The 20,878-nt window shown below is 38.3% G+C and overlaps 1 protein-coding gene across 4 annotated transcripts in view; it reads left to right on the top strand.

Moving 5' to 3' along the window:
• Positions 1-20,878, top strand: part of RARB (retinoic acid receptor beta) — a 416,875-nt gene that overhangs the window by 134,020 nt on the left and 261,977 nt on the right. For all 4 annotated transcript variants that reach the window (XM_060781909.2, XM_060781904.2, XM_060781906.2 and 1 more), the window contains one exon: positions 18,165-18,636. In XM_060781909.2, the coding sequence (XP_060637892.2) occupies positions 18,459-18,636 (178 nt within the window). In that variant the 5' untranslated portion in view covers positions 18,165-18,458. The remainder of the gene's footprint in view (positions 1-18,164; positions 18,637-20,878) is intronic.

The raw sequence follows: 20,878 nt of genomic DNA, 5'->3' as shown, positions 1-20,878 counted from the left end.
CAGTGATAGGGGTGGTATCTATCTGTTGCTATTGTCATGGTGGTCATGGCCATCCTGGGGCACCCGTGCTGATGTTTGCAAGGGTGTTCGGGCAAATCAGAAAGGGGCTTTTTCATATAATATATCATGATCTTTTAGATACATTTTCTAAATGCTGGCATGTTGGTTTATAACTGTTTGATTTCAGGCAGACTATTTCCAGTTGAAAAGCTATCAATTACGAAACTAATCAACAGTGCTAAGTAATTTCTAGAATTAAAAGTGCTGGCTTTCCTCAGAAGCTGAAGTATTTACAACTTATATTAAATAAATTAGATGTAAACAAAAATATAAATAAAACATTATAATATGTTGATCCTAAAAAGGATGTATGAAAATTTTTTTTCATATCAACACAAAAATGAACAGAAACCAATAATTACTTTATTCCATAGATTCAGTTTTGCAGTGTAATTATTGTTTTATTTCCTTGGTTCCCGTAGCTCTGCTGGAAAAATTGGTTCAAAGTTATAGAACTACTTCTTAGGAGATATAAAACCTTGGGCTAATTCATCCTTTATAATGTTAGAGATTTGATGTATGCCTGTATATGTGCCTTCAAGTCGTTTATTGCCTTATAGTAAACTCATGCATTTCATAGGGTTTTCTTAGACAAGAAATACTCAGAAGTGGTTTTGTCAGTCCTTTCCTCTGATATATAGCCTACAGCACCTGGTGCGCATTGGCGACCTCCCATCCAATTACTAAGCAGAGCTTACCTTTCAATCAGATGGAATCTGGTGCCTTTAGGGAATTTAGGCCCTAGAAATTATATAGCTTTGCAAATTTCATAAATGCATGGTTGCATACACTTTAATTTGCAAAATGCAAAAGTGAGGAGGGTGGAAATATGATCATTTAATGACTTAATCAAATTGCCTCCGCAAATTTTATATAATTTATAAATGTGATGTTGGATATTTTTAACAAGACATCCTAAATTTCATCAAAACTGATCATACATAAAGTTAGTACCAATGCCATTACATTTTATTTGCATAAATTAACCACTGACAGGTAAATAAACCTGTTGTTTTTCCCTGAGGCCCAGTACCAGATCTAAGTGGGCCTTCAGCAAAATCGTTTCTCATGTCATGTCCTAGCACTATCCTTATGGCCTCCGCAGACTTATTAGGGAAAAAGATGCAGGTAGTGTTGCCTGGTAGCAGCAGTGCTGAATGCATCACAGATTTAACTACCTGCTGTGTCTTCAGACCAACATTGTTCTATTTTTATTGGGTTCCAATACTTCTGAGATCATCTATGATGTTTTAGGGAAGGGGCTCAGAGCCCTTCTACACAAACCCTAAAATGCGGAAGGAACCAGGATAAAAGGGGGGTGACACTTGCTGAAAATGTGCACTGAATCACACCATTAGCTGAAAAACACTGGTTAATAAGATCCATTTAAAGTCCCATTTTGTTTGGACTTGCTGTCAGGTACCAAAATTTTTTGCTCCACTTATTTGTCCCGGATTATGAGGCTGGCTAGAAGCACACTCAGAAGCAGCTAACAGATATAATAGTTTCCTTTACAGTTGTTGTTGTTCATTCAGTTGCTTCTGACTCTTCGTGACCTCATGAACCAGCCCCTGTCGGCCATGGCCACCCTCAGCTCCTTCAAAGTCAAGCCAGTCACTTCAAGGATACCATTCATCCATCTTGCTCTTGGTCGGCCCCTCTTCTGTTTTCATTCCATTTCCCCTGGTATCATTACCTTCTCCAAGCTTTCCTGTCTTCTCATTATGTGGCCAAAGAACTTCATCTTTGCCTCTAATATCCTTCCTTCCAGTGAGCAGTCAAACGTTTTTTCCTAGAGTATGGACTGCTTTGATCTTCTTGTGGTCCAAGGCACTCTCAGAATTTTCCTCCAACACCAAGTTCAAAAGCATCTATCTTCCTTCGCTTAGTCTTCCTTATGGTCCAGCTCTCACATCCGTAGGTTACTATAGGGGATACCATTGCTTTAACTATGCGGATCTTCGTTGCCAGTGTGATGTCTCTACTCTTCACTATTTTATCGAGATTGGTCATTGCTCTCCTCCTAAGAAGTAAACGTCTTCTGATTTCCTGGCTGCAGTCTGCATCTGCCTAGAAATACAAAGTCTGTCACTGCCTCCACGTTTTCTCCCTTTACAGTACCAGAGTTATAAATTATACCAAACCCATTTTTAAAAAAGAGTGCAAGACATTGAGAGATTGAGGGGAGGGGGGAGAGAAAGCAAACTCTCAAAACCATAGTATTTCTTTTCAAGAGGAGATTAGTATCAATTTCTGGATTTTATTCACCACGACAGGCAGTATTCCAAAATCATGGTATTTGATTAGCCATACCCACTGCTAGCCCTGTTCAAAACACAGTGTTGAGTGAAGGTCCCTGTCTTAATTAAAAACTAATAATGAGGGAGAATGACAACATTTTCTCTGCTCAAGTAAGCTTTGTTTAGTGGTACCAGGACAGGTTGCAAGAACAGCTATCAGCCTTTTCTTTGCTGTGTTGTACCACCACTTTTCAACTGGGCAGGGACATAGTCCAGCCAAGATAGGCAACAAGATAGGAACCACTATAGGCATATAACTGTTTTTCCAGATCAGTTCTGATGAGCAAATCCAATTTCCTCACTATTGTTAGGGGAAAAAGAGTTACATTTGTTGAAGGCTTTCAGGTCTGGAATCACTGTTCTAGCAGCATTTTCTCCTGATGTTTCGCCTGCATCTTTGGTTGGCATCTTCAGAGGATATTCTGAAGATTCCAGCCACAGATGCAGGCAAAATGTCAAGAGAAAATGCTGCTAGATCACGGCCATATAGCACGGAAACCACACAACACCTCAGAGTTACATTTCTTTTAAATGCTTACTCTGATATTTGAATTACTTTCCCTTAGATGTACTATTGCAATTTGTGATTTCAAAACTGTACATTTCATCCAAACATGCATTTCCTACCCTGCCTTGTCTATTCTTATGACAAAATTCACGTTCAGTCATTCAGGATAGTGTTACCCAGAACGCTTGAGGAGAGAGTGTGAGATTATTTCCACTCTCTATTGCATTGCATTCCTTAACATTGAGATGTAAGGAGATATTTCGCCTCAACTGTGGTTGGGATCATGTCGAGAGTATGCACAAATAGAAAAGCAATCATGCTGTTCTCCACATATTATGAACAATGGCAGAGGAGTCTTGCTCTTTCACCATATACATTTGGGTTAGTCCTACCATAACAAGGATAAAGGGGAAGGGTGTTGTAGCAGAGCCTAAAATCTTGCTGTGCTACAACACCCCTAAGGTTTCTCCTATGAGCTATGGTACTGAAGAAGCTTGGTGTACTTTTAAGTACCATACAGACTCAAGCAGTTCATGCACCCATTGTACACCTATGAACTTAGTGGGTCTGTGAGAAGCCCTGCTTATGGATGTATTAGTTATTGAGCACATAGCTTGACATTGATTTACATACCATTGCAAAGAAGATGAAATTGAGATGCCAAAACATTGGTTTTTTAAAAATACAATTCAAACTCTTAAAGGCCACTATTCAGAAAATACATTTAAGATTGCTTAAGGCACCAACTTCAATAGTATATATGTGCAAAAGATTGCATCTAATCATAACTGGTGGGGTTATAATCATAGGATTTTGTATAAGATGTGTAAAATATCTCACTTCTCCATAACTGCCTGAACTCTGTTGCAGTAATTATGGTGCATTCCCTTGCAGGGTATTTGGGAAGTGACTGCACAGGAAATCCACCACTTATCCCTTACATAAACACAATCTCATTTTTCTGTATCTGACTTCTCAGGGCTCTACAAACAGTAAAATTGTTAACCCATCTCTTGACCTGTCCATTTATCTTTTCTTTCCACAATATCCTGACTGGGTGACTAATGAAAGAAATGGAGAATGCAAAGAGCAGGGGGAGGTGAAATATGTATAGACATTTCTCAATGGATAGTGAAATATGGGGTTATATAGTACTTTTTCACATGAGAGCCATAACATCAATGGGTAGACAATTCTAATTCATAGTCTAATAAAGAAAGAAAAAATATATTTCTAGGTTATGCTGTTAATTGAGTAACATGAGCTTTTGCAGATATTGTGTGGACGTATGTGGTCAGGTGATTGTGTAGTCATGCATGTAAAATGTTTATGCAACCAAATAAATGTACAAATTAACTAGAGAATCTGTGTCTTTGGAATAATGTAGCAATAACGTAGCAATGGGAAAAAAAACCTCTCCATGAAAGTGTTGGAGGATTTATGTCTTGGCAGAGACATATCATTGGAATCAGGCTTAGCATAACCACAAGGCGTGCTTTATTTATTTGTGTTGGCATGTCTTTATTTATTTTTATTGGCATGTATATCAATAGTTTTATTGTGTTCTAGAATTAATTATTTCTATTGGAAATTCCATAATCTATTGGAAATAAGTGCACCATAACATTATCGAAAAGGTAAAAAACATGGCAAATGTGAATCTCCATGAACATGTGGAGACCACCTTTTGAAAACCACTAGTCAAGAAAAACTTGGCCTTGTTAGATGTCAACTCTTTGAAGCAGTGATATTCATAAGCATTCATGTAATTGTGCACATGAATAACTCAGCTGTTAAACTGAAGAACCATGTCTTTAAGCTGCCAAGGATAAATACATGCCATGACAAAAATATATATTTGGTTCACAGAGATGGTTGTTTCTTTGAAGTTGAAATTGCCCATCTTCTCTCCGATAAAAACTTCTTGTTTGAAACATGCACTCAAGAGACAAAACAAAGTAGTCTTCTTTAAAAATAACATCTCAGGTTTAATAACAAGCTTCTTGTATATATTCAGTACACTAGCCAATAACCCAATGTCTTTAAGCATATAGATATAGTCCAAACTGTATAATTGTACTCACTGAAATCTGAAAGGAGACAAACAGCAATCCACCTCCATTGTGGTCTAAAGGCATAGTATATTACAAATATGGAGTCCAGTATCTGAAACCCCTCCCACACCAAAGAGGTACAGTCAAACTGGGAAACCAAAAATGTACATACAATATAGGTTAACAAATATACACATTTACAAACAGTCAGTGGACACTTGGAAAGTTGCTATTTCCTACACTTTCTACGTATCAAACTCAATCACTTATATAATTGTTTTCCAAAGGTAGGATCTTTCTGGTGGGTCCATAAGTGATTATAGAGACCTATTTTGGATCTGCATTATCTGCTGTAGTCTGGACGTATAATTAGAGATGGGAGGCAGTCCTGAGAAGGATTTGCTTGAGTCTCCTTCCTCTTGGCACATTTCTCCCTTTCGCCATCTATTTTTGCCTCTTCAAAATCCATAGCACTGTTGGTAACAGCTGACCTCCGGTTAATATGCTCAAGGACCAGGTCTTCTCAGTTCCACATCCAATATTTTTAAGGTTAACTTTTAGCTCATCTTTAAATCTCTTTTGCTATCCACCAGCATTCTGTTTTCCATCCCCCCCCCCCTAAGAGTATAGTAATTGCTTTGGGGGACAATGAGCAAGCATTTGGACAACATGGCCATTCCAGCGAAGTTGATGGCGGAGGATCATCACTTCAGTCCTGATGGTCTTTGCTTCTTCCAGAGTGCTGATGTTTGTCTGTCTGTCTTTCCAAGACATTTGCAGGATTATTAAATATTAAACCAGTCACCCCCTGTATCTGCAGGGGTTTAGTTACAGGTAGGTAAAGGTAAAGGTTTTTCCCTGACATTAAGTCCAGTCATGTCCGACTCTGGGTTTCTTCCTCCCTATTGCCTTCCTGCCCTGCCCGAGAGGCTCTTTGCTCTCAATGAAATGCCACATAACATCTCTCACAGCTGTCTTCTTGCGAGGCAGTCGGGCAGGGAAGAGATGAGACATTCCATCTTGTAATAATGTGTTTTGTAAAAATATTGGAAATTGTTTTTATTATTTCACAATTAGTTCAATCCATGAATCCAAAGCTTGCAGATATGGAGGACCTACTGTATGTACCTCTTATTTAACAGTAATTAAAATAATTTCAGACTTTTGTAACTCTTTTTGTGTGCTCAATATTCTATCTACACAAGTATACAGTTGTATTTTAGATTTGTATATCACATGATAATTTATTGTGGGTCACAGTGGATGTTTGTTCACTTAATGCTAATGAATGGGTAAGGAAAGAATCAATCATATATTAGTATTATTGTGCTTGTCATTCGTCATGCTAAGCTTTCAGAATTTTAACATGCCATTTTGTTTAGTACAAGAAATTTCAAGCATAAGGCTCCTTGGAAAGCTTTTAATCTCAGACAAGCTACTTTTTTTAAAGCACCTTAGCAAGTGCCAGAAATAAATTCTAGTTACTTGCAGAGATGTTTCATGGTTCAACTTGCAGAAACGTCAGAGTTCTCACATCTTTGTTGGAATTTACTGTATCATATTTAGTACTTATTATTTCATACTGAAGATTTATCCATTGGCGATTTACTTGGACATCTGTTTGTCTTGTATGAAATATAGCCCTTCTGTTTTAATTCATATAATCTAGCAGATTGTTGTACTTGGTGAGGACATAATGGTTTTACTGATGTTTTGATCCAATTGCTGACACAGTTTACAATAAGTCTGACATTTAAAATTTTATCAAAATATACTGGTAAATTATTCTACATGTATTAATTTAGAGGCTGGACATTAGAAAAATACATTTTACTTTTGTACTTGGAGTTTAAATGTTCATTTTTTCATTATCCAGATACTTTGTTTACTTGTCTGTAGCAGCATTTATTTGCCAGTGAGAAAAAAAATAGTAGCTTCTTTTTCCTTCAACCAACACACATCTCTTTCCAGATGCCTGCATCTCACGGAGAAGACAAAAGGATATGTTAAGTTTCATCTATAAACAGAATCTTCTAATTAAGAGTTATTACTTAGGAGATTGGTGCAGACCTTTCAGAATTAGATGTGTGTTCCTCTCAGATATCCATTAGCCACTAATAAGATAATGCAGATGGACCATTCAGTTTCCTGTTTCCTTCAATTGTACCTTTCAAGCAGTGTATATGGACCAATGGGATAGGCTGAACAATAACTGGATGTCCTCCTGCTCTCTGAACACCCTTCAAAAAATGTTTGTTATTAGATTGCTCTTTCTGTCCAGCTTCACAGAGTTATGCTAATAAAGGAAACACAACACTCTGAAGGTCAATCTGCTCTGCTCTTCTTTTGGTGGAGTATAAGTAGTTTATTTAGTTGACTTTCTTTGTAAAATAAAAACTTAATATAAACCCTACAGAATGATGAAATATTTTAAACATGTCCATAATCTTTTAAAGAGAACAGGAACATATTACTGGAAATCTATTTTATTCATATCTTGGGTGGGCAAATCTAGTATTTTTCAGTGGTTGAATGGAACAATTGTTTAGACATTGGGCTAGGAATGGATTCACAAAATTTTGGAATGGAATAAAGTGATCTGAGAATTTGTATTTCTTCTAACTCATAGAAGAATGTTCTCAATGTTTTAGGGTTCTCACTGCTTAGAAGGTTTGTGTCCATGTCCATGTTAATGCCTATGGTACCCCTTGAATTTTCTAGGATTTTCCTAGGCAATGAATACTCAGAAGTGGTTTTTATCAGTTCCTTCCTCTGAAATATAGCATAGATTACCTTGTATTTCTTGGTGGTCTCCATCTAAGTACTGTTCAGAGTTGACTCTGTTTAACTTCAAAGATATGGCAGGATCTAGTGCCTTTACCGTATTTAGCCCCCCCCCCCCCAGAACTGTTGATATGAAACTACTTTGTAGGAAAATGTCCCCCAACTTTCGTTAATATCATTGCAAATCCTCCCCATTTGAATGACGTGCTTATGACATCATGGTCATCAGATCTAGCGATCTGGGGCTGTGGTACGAATAGATGGGAATTGTGGTGCAAAATCTGGAGGCAGGTTGATAATCTCTTATCTGGAGCATTATCCTGTTTATGTTACAAGACAGATATGGACTACCTCAGAGAAGTTGAGAAGAAGCATATGGTAGTAATATGTTTTTTTAGTGCCAGTTTCTGCCTATATGTTTACAAAGATATTCTATTTCTGAAAATGTGGAATATTATGCTGATTCTTATACCTCAATGCTATTGTTAGTCATTTTAAAGATACTCTTGAGGAATATTACCTTTATGAGATGAACTGACACACAATGCCCAGATTGATATGAGCATGTGAACTTAGCTATATATTGACTCTGTATTGTGCTTCCCTGAATGTTCTAAAATGACTCCTAAATTTTTAACATTTCAGAATGCATTTTAAGGGGCAACCTTGTTGTATAACACTATTCTTGGCTTTATTTGACTGAACTTAATTGTAAAAAGACACAGATGTAAACAGAGTCAACAGGAGTTTTGTTCTGACACAAAAAACGTGGGTCAACTAGGCATATTTCCTTACAATTACAATCCTACAAATTCTAGAGAAAAATCCACTGAACTAAATAGAACTTTAAAAAAGCAAATATCATAATAGTAGTCTACAAATATTTTGGTCAAGAATATAAATTCCTCATGGAAACTATACAGTGTTATTTCTCTGTAAATTTCAGAGAGCAGGCTTGTATCTGCCATAAAGTTTAGTACACAACCCACTTTGTTACAGCAAGAGGATTCGACTAATGTTCCTTTGCATCTGTGTATTATTGTGATTTTGGGAAGCATACATTCTGTTTCTAAAGAGTCATGGAATATGTGAACTAAATTTAATGTGGTAAGAAATGTGCACGAGACTATGCAAATATCTCTGAAAACAAAAGAGCAAGCATAGATGGCAGAAAATTACAATAAATTAAATTAATACAGTCCTTAAGCATCAGCCAATGAGCTATTCTTTTCCAGTCCAGTGCACCAAAGATCATTCCGAATGTAATGTTATTTTCCAAGAGAGATTTTGTGTAATTTATTAAAAAAGTAACGTAATTGAGAAACTTAATAAAATAAAAATAAAATAACATAGGGCTCACTTGTTCTCAAGCATCAAGAAATGAATTTTTCACTGACAAGAAAGCAGCGAATTAAGTATACTTTATAGGGGAAGAGCATATAAGCAGGCTGTTTTAACTGACAGATGTTTCTGCTGGATTCTGAAGCTAATAATATTTTACTTTAATTCAACTATTCCTTATATTTTATCTTATTGCAAGATGTTAATTAAAGACCCTGTTAATATGGAGACATAAGAAAAGGGGATTTTTATCAACTTTGTTATTTGTTATTAAAAATATAGTTGCCCCTTAGGATCCTTCTACACTTCCCGATCATCCGTGATGGGTCACGAGTTTACCTGAGGTGTCCAAATGATGCCTCAGATGAACCCGGATTAATCTGGAGAAAAATGGGATGTCCTATTTTTTCTGGATTTGACAGCTCAACAGATCCTGACCTTACTGAAAGGTCTGGATCTGTTGAGGTGCCGCTTCTGTGGGCAATTCCCACAGCTAGCCTGGTTCTTTGGGCATCTGAATCCTGAAGGAGTGGAATGGCACCCATCCCCAGCCCCCCTTTCCCCCCCAAAAAAACTTACCTGAGGAGCCTGCCAGCAGTGCAGGCCACTCCAGAGAGTTCTTATGTGCAAAAAATGGTGCATTGGGAGGTGGCGGGGGGGGGGGGGGAGAGGAGGCATTCTTGCACATCAATAGGCCCATCGGGTAAGTTTTTGAGGGGAAAATGGGGGGCTGGAGGTTGACTAGATGCCCTCCTGCCCAGAAGTGAATCTAGCTACACATCCCAAGGAAAAGTCTAGGGTTTGGATTGGGGGGTGGGGACCAAAACCTGGGAGGCTCCTCATGGGTTTGGAGGCCATGTAGAAAGGCTCTTAGCATCCACCGGAGTTGCCTCCAAAACACCCCCTCTCCCCATGAATACCAAAATCCGTGAATGGGCAAGTCCCATTATATACAGTGGTATAGTAAAATGATGTCCCTTATATAAAATAGAATGTGTAGTGAAATGGTGTCAGTTATATAAAATGGCAAAATTGAGGCTTGCTTTTTTGGATTTTTTTTAAAAACGACATATTTTCAAGTTGTGGATATTGGAATCCGTGGATGCACAATCTGTGGTTATGGAGGATCCACTGTGTTTAGGTTAAAGAAAGTGGGCCTTGTCATACATTGCTAATATAATTTCACAGGGGCCTCCTGTTGCCTATGAAACCTCGTTCATCATGAACTTCCATGCTGTTAGTGAAGCACTGCATAATTACCAGGGGTGGGTCCAACCTTATGAAGAGTGAGATGGCTGCCTCCGGGATACAAATGTGTAATTATTCAATTTAATTATTTTTAATTTTACTAGGAGGAAAGGAAAGAAATGCTTGTGAGATTTTCTCCCTTATGTCCCAAACTAATTGGGCTTGCTTTGGGTAGTATACTACTTGATGTGGATGTATTTGACAGGGAACCACTTGCTGCTGCTTCTCAGGCAGTGGAATATCTTGGATTGTACCTGGTTGTTCTAATTCTTTGAAAAAAATCTTCATTCCAATCAAATGCAATCTTATATCTTTATAGAGTTCCAAGTCCTTTTGCAACTGATCTTATCCTCGTTTTGTTACATATAATAGATTTGGGATGATGTGTTGTTAATGAATAACTACTTTGTGAAGCTTGTATATTCACCTTTTATAGTGTACCTTTTATATATTATTTTTTATAGTTCATTTCTTCTACTTAAATGCAATTTTCCCCACTGTTGTATTTATATATATATATATTCTATTTTGACATCACAGAGTGACAAAGAGGAAGATGGTTTTGGGAAACATCTAGCCTTCAAGATCCCATTTGGTTGCAACTTCCATCAAGAGTTCTGGTCACTTCAGTCTCCCCTTTCAGTTAGTTGACTCAATTTTTTGTGCCATATATAGACCTGCTTCTTAAACTGTGGGTGCCAATCCTAAATGGGGTCCTCTTAGCTCAATGTTGGGGTCACAAAAATTGTTGCAGTGCTAAAATGTTTCTCAATGCCACCCATTTACACAAATCTATAGCAACAACCTGCAGGGTTTACAGTGGACTCTGCAGAAATTCTTCAGCTGTACTCCACAAAAAAGGGAAATCAGTCTGTTTAACAAGACTTGCAAATTATGGTTTATTATATCAGTAAATGTTTGATTTGCATAAAGCAGTCACGAGTGGAAAAAGTTTAAGAAGCTCTGGTATATAGCACACAGATTTAAAGTATTTACATCTACAGTTGTTTAATACTGAGTGGACAAAATGGTACATATCATACGAGGGTTGAATGAAAAGTAATGCCTCCACCTTCGTTACTTGGGTTTGGATGGAGATATTTTAATAAATCAAACACAGAAAAAATCCTTTGAGTGTGCTTTTTAACTACCACTATTCACTTTTCCACATAATCAGCAGACAATTGGATACATTTCTGCCAATGATGAACAAGCTTTCTGAAGCCATCACGGAGAAGTCAACACTCTGTTTCCGCAACCCATCATGCACAGATCTTCGGATAGCCAAGCAAATCAATAATGTGACCCACATGTTCTTGTGAAATGCCAATTATGCTTGAAATTTCTCTCTGAGTGATAAGACTATCATCCTGAATCTATCTGTCAACCTTTTGCTTGTGAAACTCTGGTTGCTATCATGGGACGTCCAACTCTTTGTTTGTCAGGCAAGTCAGATGTTCCTACCTCAACATCTTTAAAGTTTCTCGCCCAGTGACGTACAGTACATCAGCACAATCTCCATAAACAGCTTGCATTCTCTGATGAATCTCCTTTGGGGTGACACCTTCTGCTGTCAAGAATTCAATGACTGCACGTTGATTAAGTCGCATTGACCGACTGTCTGCGCAGGGTTTCATACTTCACACTTTAACAACACAACCGTTCAATGCTAAGGCTTCCCGCCAAAATGGAACTGTAGAGGAAAGTCTACTGAACAAGTCAGTACCTGCCAGATCCCAGTACTGCCATCTGTTGAGGAGGTACGAAGGTGGAGGCATTACTTTTCATTCAACCCTCATACATTTCCGACTGGTGCCCAGAAACACTTGCTCATTGGCTATGCCTTATGGAGGTTGTCGTGGAAAACACACCACTGACGGAAAGTATCCCGGCTGAGATAAAATTAGTATGAACTGTTTTATGATAGTCCTCTTTCTAAAATTAGACCTCTGTTGAGTTGCTAGAATAAATGGAAGTTGTAAAAAATACTCTTTTTTGTTATGCTTTGACTTGAAATAAGTCAAATTGTCATTTTTTATGCTTTGGCAGCACAAGTTCAAAGCATGCTACTAGATATTTTTGAATACATGCTGAAAAATAAAAGAGACCACATTTTAAAAATTCAAATATATAAGATGCCACCTTCACAGATCATAGTAACCCAGGCATATTTCTTCTCTCTTTGAAATAGCTGCAAAAGCCACTGGCTATGCACATTTTGATAATTTCTGCTGAGCCCTGCATCTTAGTGGATAACAGAAATCCAGCTGAAAGGGTAGTTTCTTAAGCTGTATTTTATTTCCCAAGTTCTGGATCATTCAGTATAGGTGACCTTGATATAGGTTTCATTGATTAAATGCCACAAGCCACATATATCTTTTGTAACTGTTGGGTACAAAGACTACCTTTGCCATGTTGTCATCCCCATCCACTATAAAATACCTAGTATTTGATTAACTGATAAGCCGTATTCAAAAATTTAACCCTGGTGTGATTGGAATTGAGTCAGGGAGAAAAGGAAAGCTCCTGCCTTCTTTGTCTTTTTGACAAACCAGTATTTTAAAAAAGTAATTGTATATGGACTATAAGGTCTAGTATCCCGAGACTACCATGGCCGGGCAGGAGAGAGTCATGCTAATTGGGGGATTTTGGGAGCTATAATTTGAACAATAGAACTTCCAAGCTTTTTTCCTTCCCAATAAATGTTATTCACATGATTAAATCCCATCAATACATATAGACTTTTTCATCTCATCTAATCTTACCTAATATCTCATCTAATAGCCTACCCTTCTATCCCAATCTAGTTTCTGTTCTTCACAAATGTTATTGTTTTGATATGTGAATTTTGCCCAATTTTTATATTGAAAACAAATTACTAATAATTTGTTTTCACTGACTCAGTAGCTGGGAAATCAAGATGTACTTTGCATCAGATGTTCAGATTCTTCAAATAGATGTGTTGCTGGTTTAGGCCTTTGAATTGTTCTTTCTTCTGTGATCTTGCATCCCTATACTTCTTAGACCTTTCCTGTTTCTCTACTAGAGTTGTGCTTCTTTATCTGATTGAACTGTTTAGTTAACTTGCTGAGAAGAGACAAAATCATTGCCATCAATTATTTTTAGTGCTGGGCCGGACTTGGTTGGCTGTTCACTTTCCAGGATATTATCTCTTGAAGACAATAATAGTTTTGCTTGAAAATTCTAGGCAAGACCAGTTCTATATCATTTCAGGGAACTGGTTCTTACTGCCATGCCCATTACAACAGTGAATAACTTGAACATCTAGAAGGCCTTTATTAACATTGAGGATATGCCTACATTATTACATAATTATGGGGCACTGAAAGATATTGCAATACCTATATGAAGGGTAGTATTATTGGAATTAATCCAGCTAATAGACTTTCTTACTTTTCCTGACTGAGGAATACTTTGCATCTGTGTGACATGGCAGGCAGGGAGGCAGATTCACTTTAATTTGTTAGTACTGCTCATTTGAGTTCCTGCTGCTATCTAATCGTATTTCCTATTCCTCACTGATCCTTCAAAGGAAAAGGGAAAAGAGAAATTGACAACGTCGGAGAAAGCCAGCAAGAAAGCAAGGGGGTGGGGGGAGAGTTGTCCCTATAAGGCTGTTAAAACAACTGTGTGTGTGTATCACTTCAATTTGTTCACTGTTTTAGGAAAAGTAAAAACAAGATATAGAAGTGTTTCATTTCGATATACTGAAATCTGCTATGATTGGGGACCTGATATTGAAAGAAACCCGACTGTGTTAAAATTTCCATTTTTTATTAAAATGTTCCAGAATATTGGTGTGCAGGTGTTCATGTTTGAAATATAATGCATTGTTTCAAATGAGGCATTCTAGTGACTTTAGTTTTTTTCTGCTTCCAGTATGAATGAGTGTATTTTCAGTGTAGCCAAATTGACACCAATCACACACGAGAGAAGTTGTTGTTATTGTTATTGTATGCCTTTGAGTCATTTCCAATCCATGGCCATCATAAGTCAAACCTATCACTGGGATTTCTTGACAAGATTATTCAGAGAAGTTTACCTTTGCTTTACTTTGAAGCTGAGAGAATGTGACTTGGTAAGGTTACCTAATGGGTTTCCATGCCAAAGGATGGTTTCGATCCCTGGTCTCCAGAGTTGTTGTAGTCCATCACTCCACCACACTGGCACCTAAAAGAGAAGTACAAAGAGCCTTTAAAAGGGATGAGGCTCCTTTGTAGAGTGGAAATCTCACTAAAACAGTCCAGTAAATGTTCTTCATGGCCACAAAATGTTGGGAGGCAAAACAGTTTGCAGGGGAAATAGCATGCTGTACTGTGAAGAAGGACACAAAGCGGAAAGATGGACAAGAAGTATTTCAGACTGCTATGTATATGTACCAAAAGCTGGTGAAGACATTCGTTTTAGAGAAAGTTCTCCATGTATTATTTGCAACCTGGCTATATCAGTTACTGTTCAATCCCCAATACTTTTAAGTATTTTAAGTAGTTGCATTGTGTATTTTTACAGCTATTTTTATAATTTTATATTCCATTATGACATGAGTGCATGTTCTTAATTTTTTAATTCCTTATTTGTTATGTGTTGCCTAAAAAGGTAAAAAAAGAAAACATAAATAGCTTAAGATTTATACTGTTATAGTCCCATTTGAAACAAAGTTTGAGGGACAAGAGAGAACCACAAATGGTTTGTGCCCCCTGTCCTTTTTACTTCTTTGCAAATCTTGGAAAAGTTGCCTTTCTTACAGTTTTGAGAATCCTTCAGCTTGAATGGTTTCTGGCTGGCTGAAGGAGGTTGAACATTTTAGTCATAAAAGGGAGTTGCCCAAGCTCTGCTTTTTTGTACTATATGATATGGTACAAAGACAAGTATCGTCTCCTCCCACATTACAAAACAGTAGCACTGTGGAACTCTGTCATAGATGCACCATGGAGAATCTTGGGTTTTGTATTCTGATGAGACATTTTCTGCCTATCCCTAAATTGCAAATTCCTGGATTCTAATCACATAATGTGAAGTGGCCCTTAATATGAGAATATTTCATGCACAAGTCCATAAGAGGTTAGCCCAACCTTTAATTAGACTGAGGTAGCAGACTTTGGGTGTCATGGAGGGTGGCAGTTCACTTGTTTATTTAGAATGATTGTTAGTGCTATGGAATAGATCTGTCGATTTGGAAGGCTTCTATCTGTCTGTCTGTCTCTTTCTGTCTGTCTTTTTTTTTTTTTTGGAAGCTGGTGCCTCTAGTGGGATAGTGAATCCCCTCCATTTTTTTTATTCTGAAATTTAAAGCTATTATTGAAGGTGTTGAACCTAATGTGGAGATAGGGTTCAGCACCATAGACAGTTCCTTGAAACATCAGAATTAAACTGGGAAGTTCTGACATTGTGGCCCCCATTCTGGCTGACAAAGTGCCAGAATAATTTATTTTGATTTAGCAGCTTGACTTTAGAAATGTTGGTGCAAGAAAATGAACCAACAATGTGATGCAGCAGCGAAAATGGTCAATGAGATTTTGGGCTGCATCAAAAGGAGTATAGAGTCTAGATCAGGCATGGGCAAACTTTGACTCTCCAGGTGTTTTGGACTTCAACTCCCAGAAATCCCAGCCAGTTTATTTATTTATTTATTTATTTATTTCAATTACTTATACCCCGCCCTTCTCACCCCCGAGGGGGGACTCAGGGCGGCTTACAAACAAAGGCACAATTCAATGCCTGAATCAATAAACAAACAATACCTACAACAATTTAGACAATTAACAAGTTAAAAACATTAGTACATAATAAAATAGCAAAACAATCTCATGCTCAGTGTTCAGAGTTCCGTGTATCCATTCCATTCCATTCGTCCATGTTTGTCGTCAGATCTTCCTTTAGCTGCCAGCATGTCCAAAAGCTTGGTCCCATATCCAGGTCTTCAGTTTTTTCCTGAACGTCAGAAGGGAGGTCACTGATCTAATCTCCCCGGGGAGTGAGTTCTACAGGTGAGGGGCCACCACTGAGAAGGCCCTGCTCCTCGTCCCCGCCAACCTCACTTGTGATAGTGGCGGAGTCGAGAGCAGGGCCTCCCCGGACAATCTTAAATTTTGAGGTGGGATGTAGAGGGAGATCCGTTCGGATAAATACACTGGGCCGGAACCATATAGGGTTTTGTAGGTTAAAACCAGCACTTTGAATTGTGCTCGGAATTGGATCGGCAGCCAGTGGAGCTGATGTAACAGGGGGGTGGTGTGCTCCCTGTACGCCGCTCCGGTGAGCAATCTGGCTGCTTCTCGCTGGACTAGTTGAAGTTTCCGAGCAGTCTTCAAAGGCAACCCCACGTAGAGTTTGCCAGCTGTTAGGAATTGTGGGAGTCCAAAACACTTGGAGGACTGAAGTTTGCCTATGCCTGGTATAGATCAGGGGAAGTAGTGTTGCTCCTCTATTCTACTTTGGTTAGACCTCACCTAGAATATTTTGGTCTGTTCTGGGAACCACAGTTCAAGAGGGATATTGACAAGCTAAAACTGATCAAAGGTCTGGAAACTATTCACTGTGAGGAGTGGCTCAAAGAGTAGCTTATCTAGCCTGTAGAAGAGAAGGTTGAGAGGAGATGTGATAGGCATGTTTAAATACTTGAAGTGATGCCATAAAGGGAGTATGCTTGTTTTCTACTATCCTGGAAACTAGTGACCTCATCATATGGGGCTTTTGCTCCATCCTAGGATGCTGCCAGGATGGAGCTTACTGGAGCCCATCACATGACACAGTTCTACTTCTGGCTGACCTCCATCCTGGCTCTGTCCTGGCAGCATTGTGGGACAGAGCCCTGAGCACACAGGTAGCTACCCGTGTTCCCATTAACTAAACTGGGGACTGCGTGGGGGAAAGCTGGGAAATATCAGTTTCCCCCGTGTGAAGCAGAAGGAGGCAATATGCGTGACACTGGGCACTTAATGACAAGTTCTGCTGCTACCCGATGGATTACCCTGCTATTCTCTGGCTTAAAGACCTCCATAAGATGAGGTCCTAGGACTCAGAGCAATGGGTTCAAATTACAGGAAAAGAGATTACACCTGAACATGAGGAAGAACTTCCTGACTGTAAGAGCTCTTGTGGAACTCTCTGCCTTTGAGTGTGTTGGAGGTCCTTCTTTAGAGGCTTTTAACAGAGCCTAAACGGCCATCTATCAGGGATACTTTGACTGTGATTTTCCTCCATAGCAGGGGGTTGGACTGGATGGCCCGTGTGGGGTCTTTTAACTCATATGATTCAATGAAATTCATAACGTGAAATTTGCTATTAGATACCTTGCTCCATAGACGTCTTAGCGTTAGATACTGTACCAATTGTTTTAATTGTAGTTCCCATTTATTTTCCAGGGTTTTTAAATAAAATCTGAATATATTGTATCAGAAGCACTTAATTTAGAGTTAAAAGACATTCAGTTGACAGTTGGCCCTATACATGTGAACATGGACTCTCACATATGAAACAGGTGTTCTACATAAGGAAATACGAGAAACATGAGTGTGGGAAAATAACAGTTTTAAAAAGTTTTTTTTATATTACATTTCTAAAAATTCATTGGTTTATGAGAGTTGTGAGGTCTATTGATTCTGGGAAGCATCATTGTATATTGTATCCTTAGAATGTCTTCTTTCTTTTTAAATGTCAGTTCTGTGCATACTTGTGTACTCATTTGTGCACAGAGCTGATCAATGTTTGTTGTCATTGATTATCTCCACTCAAGATCTGCTTGATCGTATCCTAATTCAGCTGCTCTTCTTGCTACTTAATTAATGAGGAGATTCATTTCCAAAGTTGCTAGCCTTTGTTATTTGTGGTTGTTTTCCCCCACTGCAGAGCACTTCATCAAGCAGCAGTAGTGTGAATCTATTGCTCCAGGAGGAGAAAAAAAACTACTTGAAAGAGCAGCTGAACAGTCTCTTATATGTGATCAAATAAGAAAAACAAAACAAGTACTGTCGCCACAGCAGGAATGTACCAGGGAAATGATTGGAAGAATTCAGCAGTGAGGAAAAAAACAGAATCATCAGATGAGTTGCTTTCTCAAGCTGTGTCATTGGACCTGATATCTTGTTTTCTTGCTTCTATGGAGTACTGGTCTTGACTGTTTTTTTGCGTTCAGACAATATCATGACAACTAGCAGCCGCACATGTCCAGTACCAACAGTCAATGGACGTATGACTCACTATCCAACACCACCATACCCATTACTTTTTCCTCCTGTCATTGGTGGACTTTCTCTTTCAACTCTTCATGGCATTCAAGGAAATCCAACAACAAATGGATACAGCACACCATCTCCAGCAAGTAAGTACTGACACTTTTGTCAGTCTTATTTTCTTTATTCATTTCTACACTGATGATCAGGCATGTCATTCGGTTTTTAATTCTTAAAAAAACGAATAGTCAGAGTATTTAGTATTGCATGATACGCCAAAATCTTCAGGTTAACTTATGTAGCTTTCCGAACTAGAGATACATTGCCCAGCCAGCCTATGTGGATAATGGTAAAGGTTCTAAGCATATCTCCTGCTATTGTGGACTTTTAGATGTCCCTGAGTGGGTGACTGACACATTGCATGCTTGTGAAGGGTGGAACAGACTATAACCCCTGTCAGTGGAACTCATTTCAAAGAGGTTCAACCAAATCAACTGCAAATTTATGCATCATTTAAGGAACTCTGCCCCTAGTAATAGAAATAGTACTACAGTCTTAAACTCATGGGCACATTTGAATTGTTTAAAATGTCCTGGTAAGTTTAACTTGATGCATATACCTCTTGGTGCCTCTTTATTTGTGTGCCATGTTTTGGGTGTCTGTGTTTTGTTGTTTTGGATTTGTGGATCTGTTTGAAGACATGGCTGCTTTTTTATTATTTCAGATTTATAGAAAGCATGTCTCTAGAACTTTAGTTTATGGTATATTTCGGTTTCTGAAAACACTCATCCAGACTATAATAAAGGAAATAGTGTTGAATGCTCTGCTCTACAAATCCATCAAAATGAAATAGTAGTAATGGTATTTTTCTGATTATGCATGCTTGTTCAAATATCCCTTATGCCTCTTACTGCTTTCTAATATTACAATATGTCTATTATGTTAATATGTACTTTTCCACAAAGTAGTATGCACAGACACTTATAACAAACCACAAAGTAGGGTAAGTCGAAGGAGAGCAGCTGGCTCAGTGCCAAGCACTGAAATTCACATTTGAGTGAAGATTTCAAGATCTTCTGATCTTATGCCAGCATTCTGACTACATGGCTCTCAAGCAGAGAAAGACATTTGGGGTTGGCTGACACCCAAGCAATAGACATAGTTGTTAAATACGGATGTATTCTGTTAAATTTAAATGCTATAACTAATGCTGTTTTTTTCGTCCTGCACATATACGTCTCTTTTGCTTTCAGTGAAGCATAATCTGCTAGACACACGATTCTTAAACTTTGGTTATTGGACTTTAGTTCCCAGAAGCCCATATAGCATGGCCCAATGGTTAGGGATTATGAAAGAACTCCAATTTTGGAACCACTCTTTTGGGCCATTGGCCATCTTAACAAATGATGGGGGTTAAATTCCCAACACTTTTAGGTGACATCTGATTAAGGAAGTATATTCTAGTTTGAAATAGTAGTCTGCTGTATTGGAATCGGGATATGTTTTATGCTGTTTAAAATGGATTTCAATACTCAATTAATTCATTAACACAGATCTCACAAAGGCTTATTCAGTAGCTAGCTAATATGATATCAGCACATAGATTATGTGTTGGGCAACTAGCTTTAAGAGGGCTTTTCTCTGGACCTTGTGTTGTTGTTTGACATTAAAATTGACTTTAGGATATTGAGCCATGGTATCTTTTCATTGCTTTGGAAGTCTTCTGATAGAAATCAATTGTTTGTGGGGGTGGGGGTGGGTGGGTGGGGGGGTTGGGCTTCTGCCCATGTTTCACCATTTTCCTGACTGTTGCTTCTACGTGATGTCAGAAATGGATGTTAAATACCAGGTCATGGGACTGAAAAGGGAAATTGGGCTTTTTTTGTCACTAGAAAATGTTGTCATTAGTGAGTTTTTAGCAGTTGCCCTTGTGTTTAAGAAGGCTCACATATCCTCAGATCTTTGAAACTTTACCCTTTTGGACTATAACATTTAGAATACCTTCATCAACATGAATTGTGGGAACTGTGGCAAAAGTGTGCACATTCCCTCTGGGCAATCAGTGCACTCAGTTTACTGGTATAGTTTGCACCTGGTTCTTTATTTTGTTCGTTTCTATTCTTAATTATTTTCTATAAACTTAAATGACTGATATCTCATATCTGGAGTGCAGTTTCCCATTCTTGTTCTACTAAGATGCCAGACTAGCAATGCCTTATAGGAAGGGCATCACCTTATGATATATCGCTGCTGTGATCATCCAGACAAATAAGGGAAGCCTTATCACAAGTCACCTCACAGCACTTTTGAGCACATTAATTTTACAAGCATAAGTGGCTCACAGACTATACACGGTGGAGATTTAATTCCACTGATGATACTAATAGCTTT

This window comes from Anolis sagrei, chromosome 6 (assembly GCF_037176765.1).
Source record: "Anolis sagrei isolate rAnoSag1 chromosome 6, rAnoSag1.mat, whole genome shotgun sequence".
Lineage (NCBI taxonomy): Eukaryota > Metazoa > Chordata > Lepidosauria > Squamata > Dactyloidae > Anolis > Anolis sagrei.
Note: the sequence above shows the minus strand (reverse complement) of the source record. Positions and strands in the feature narration are given on the sequence as shown.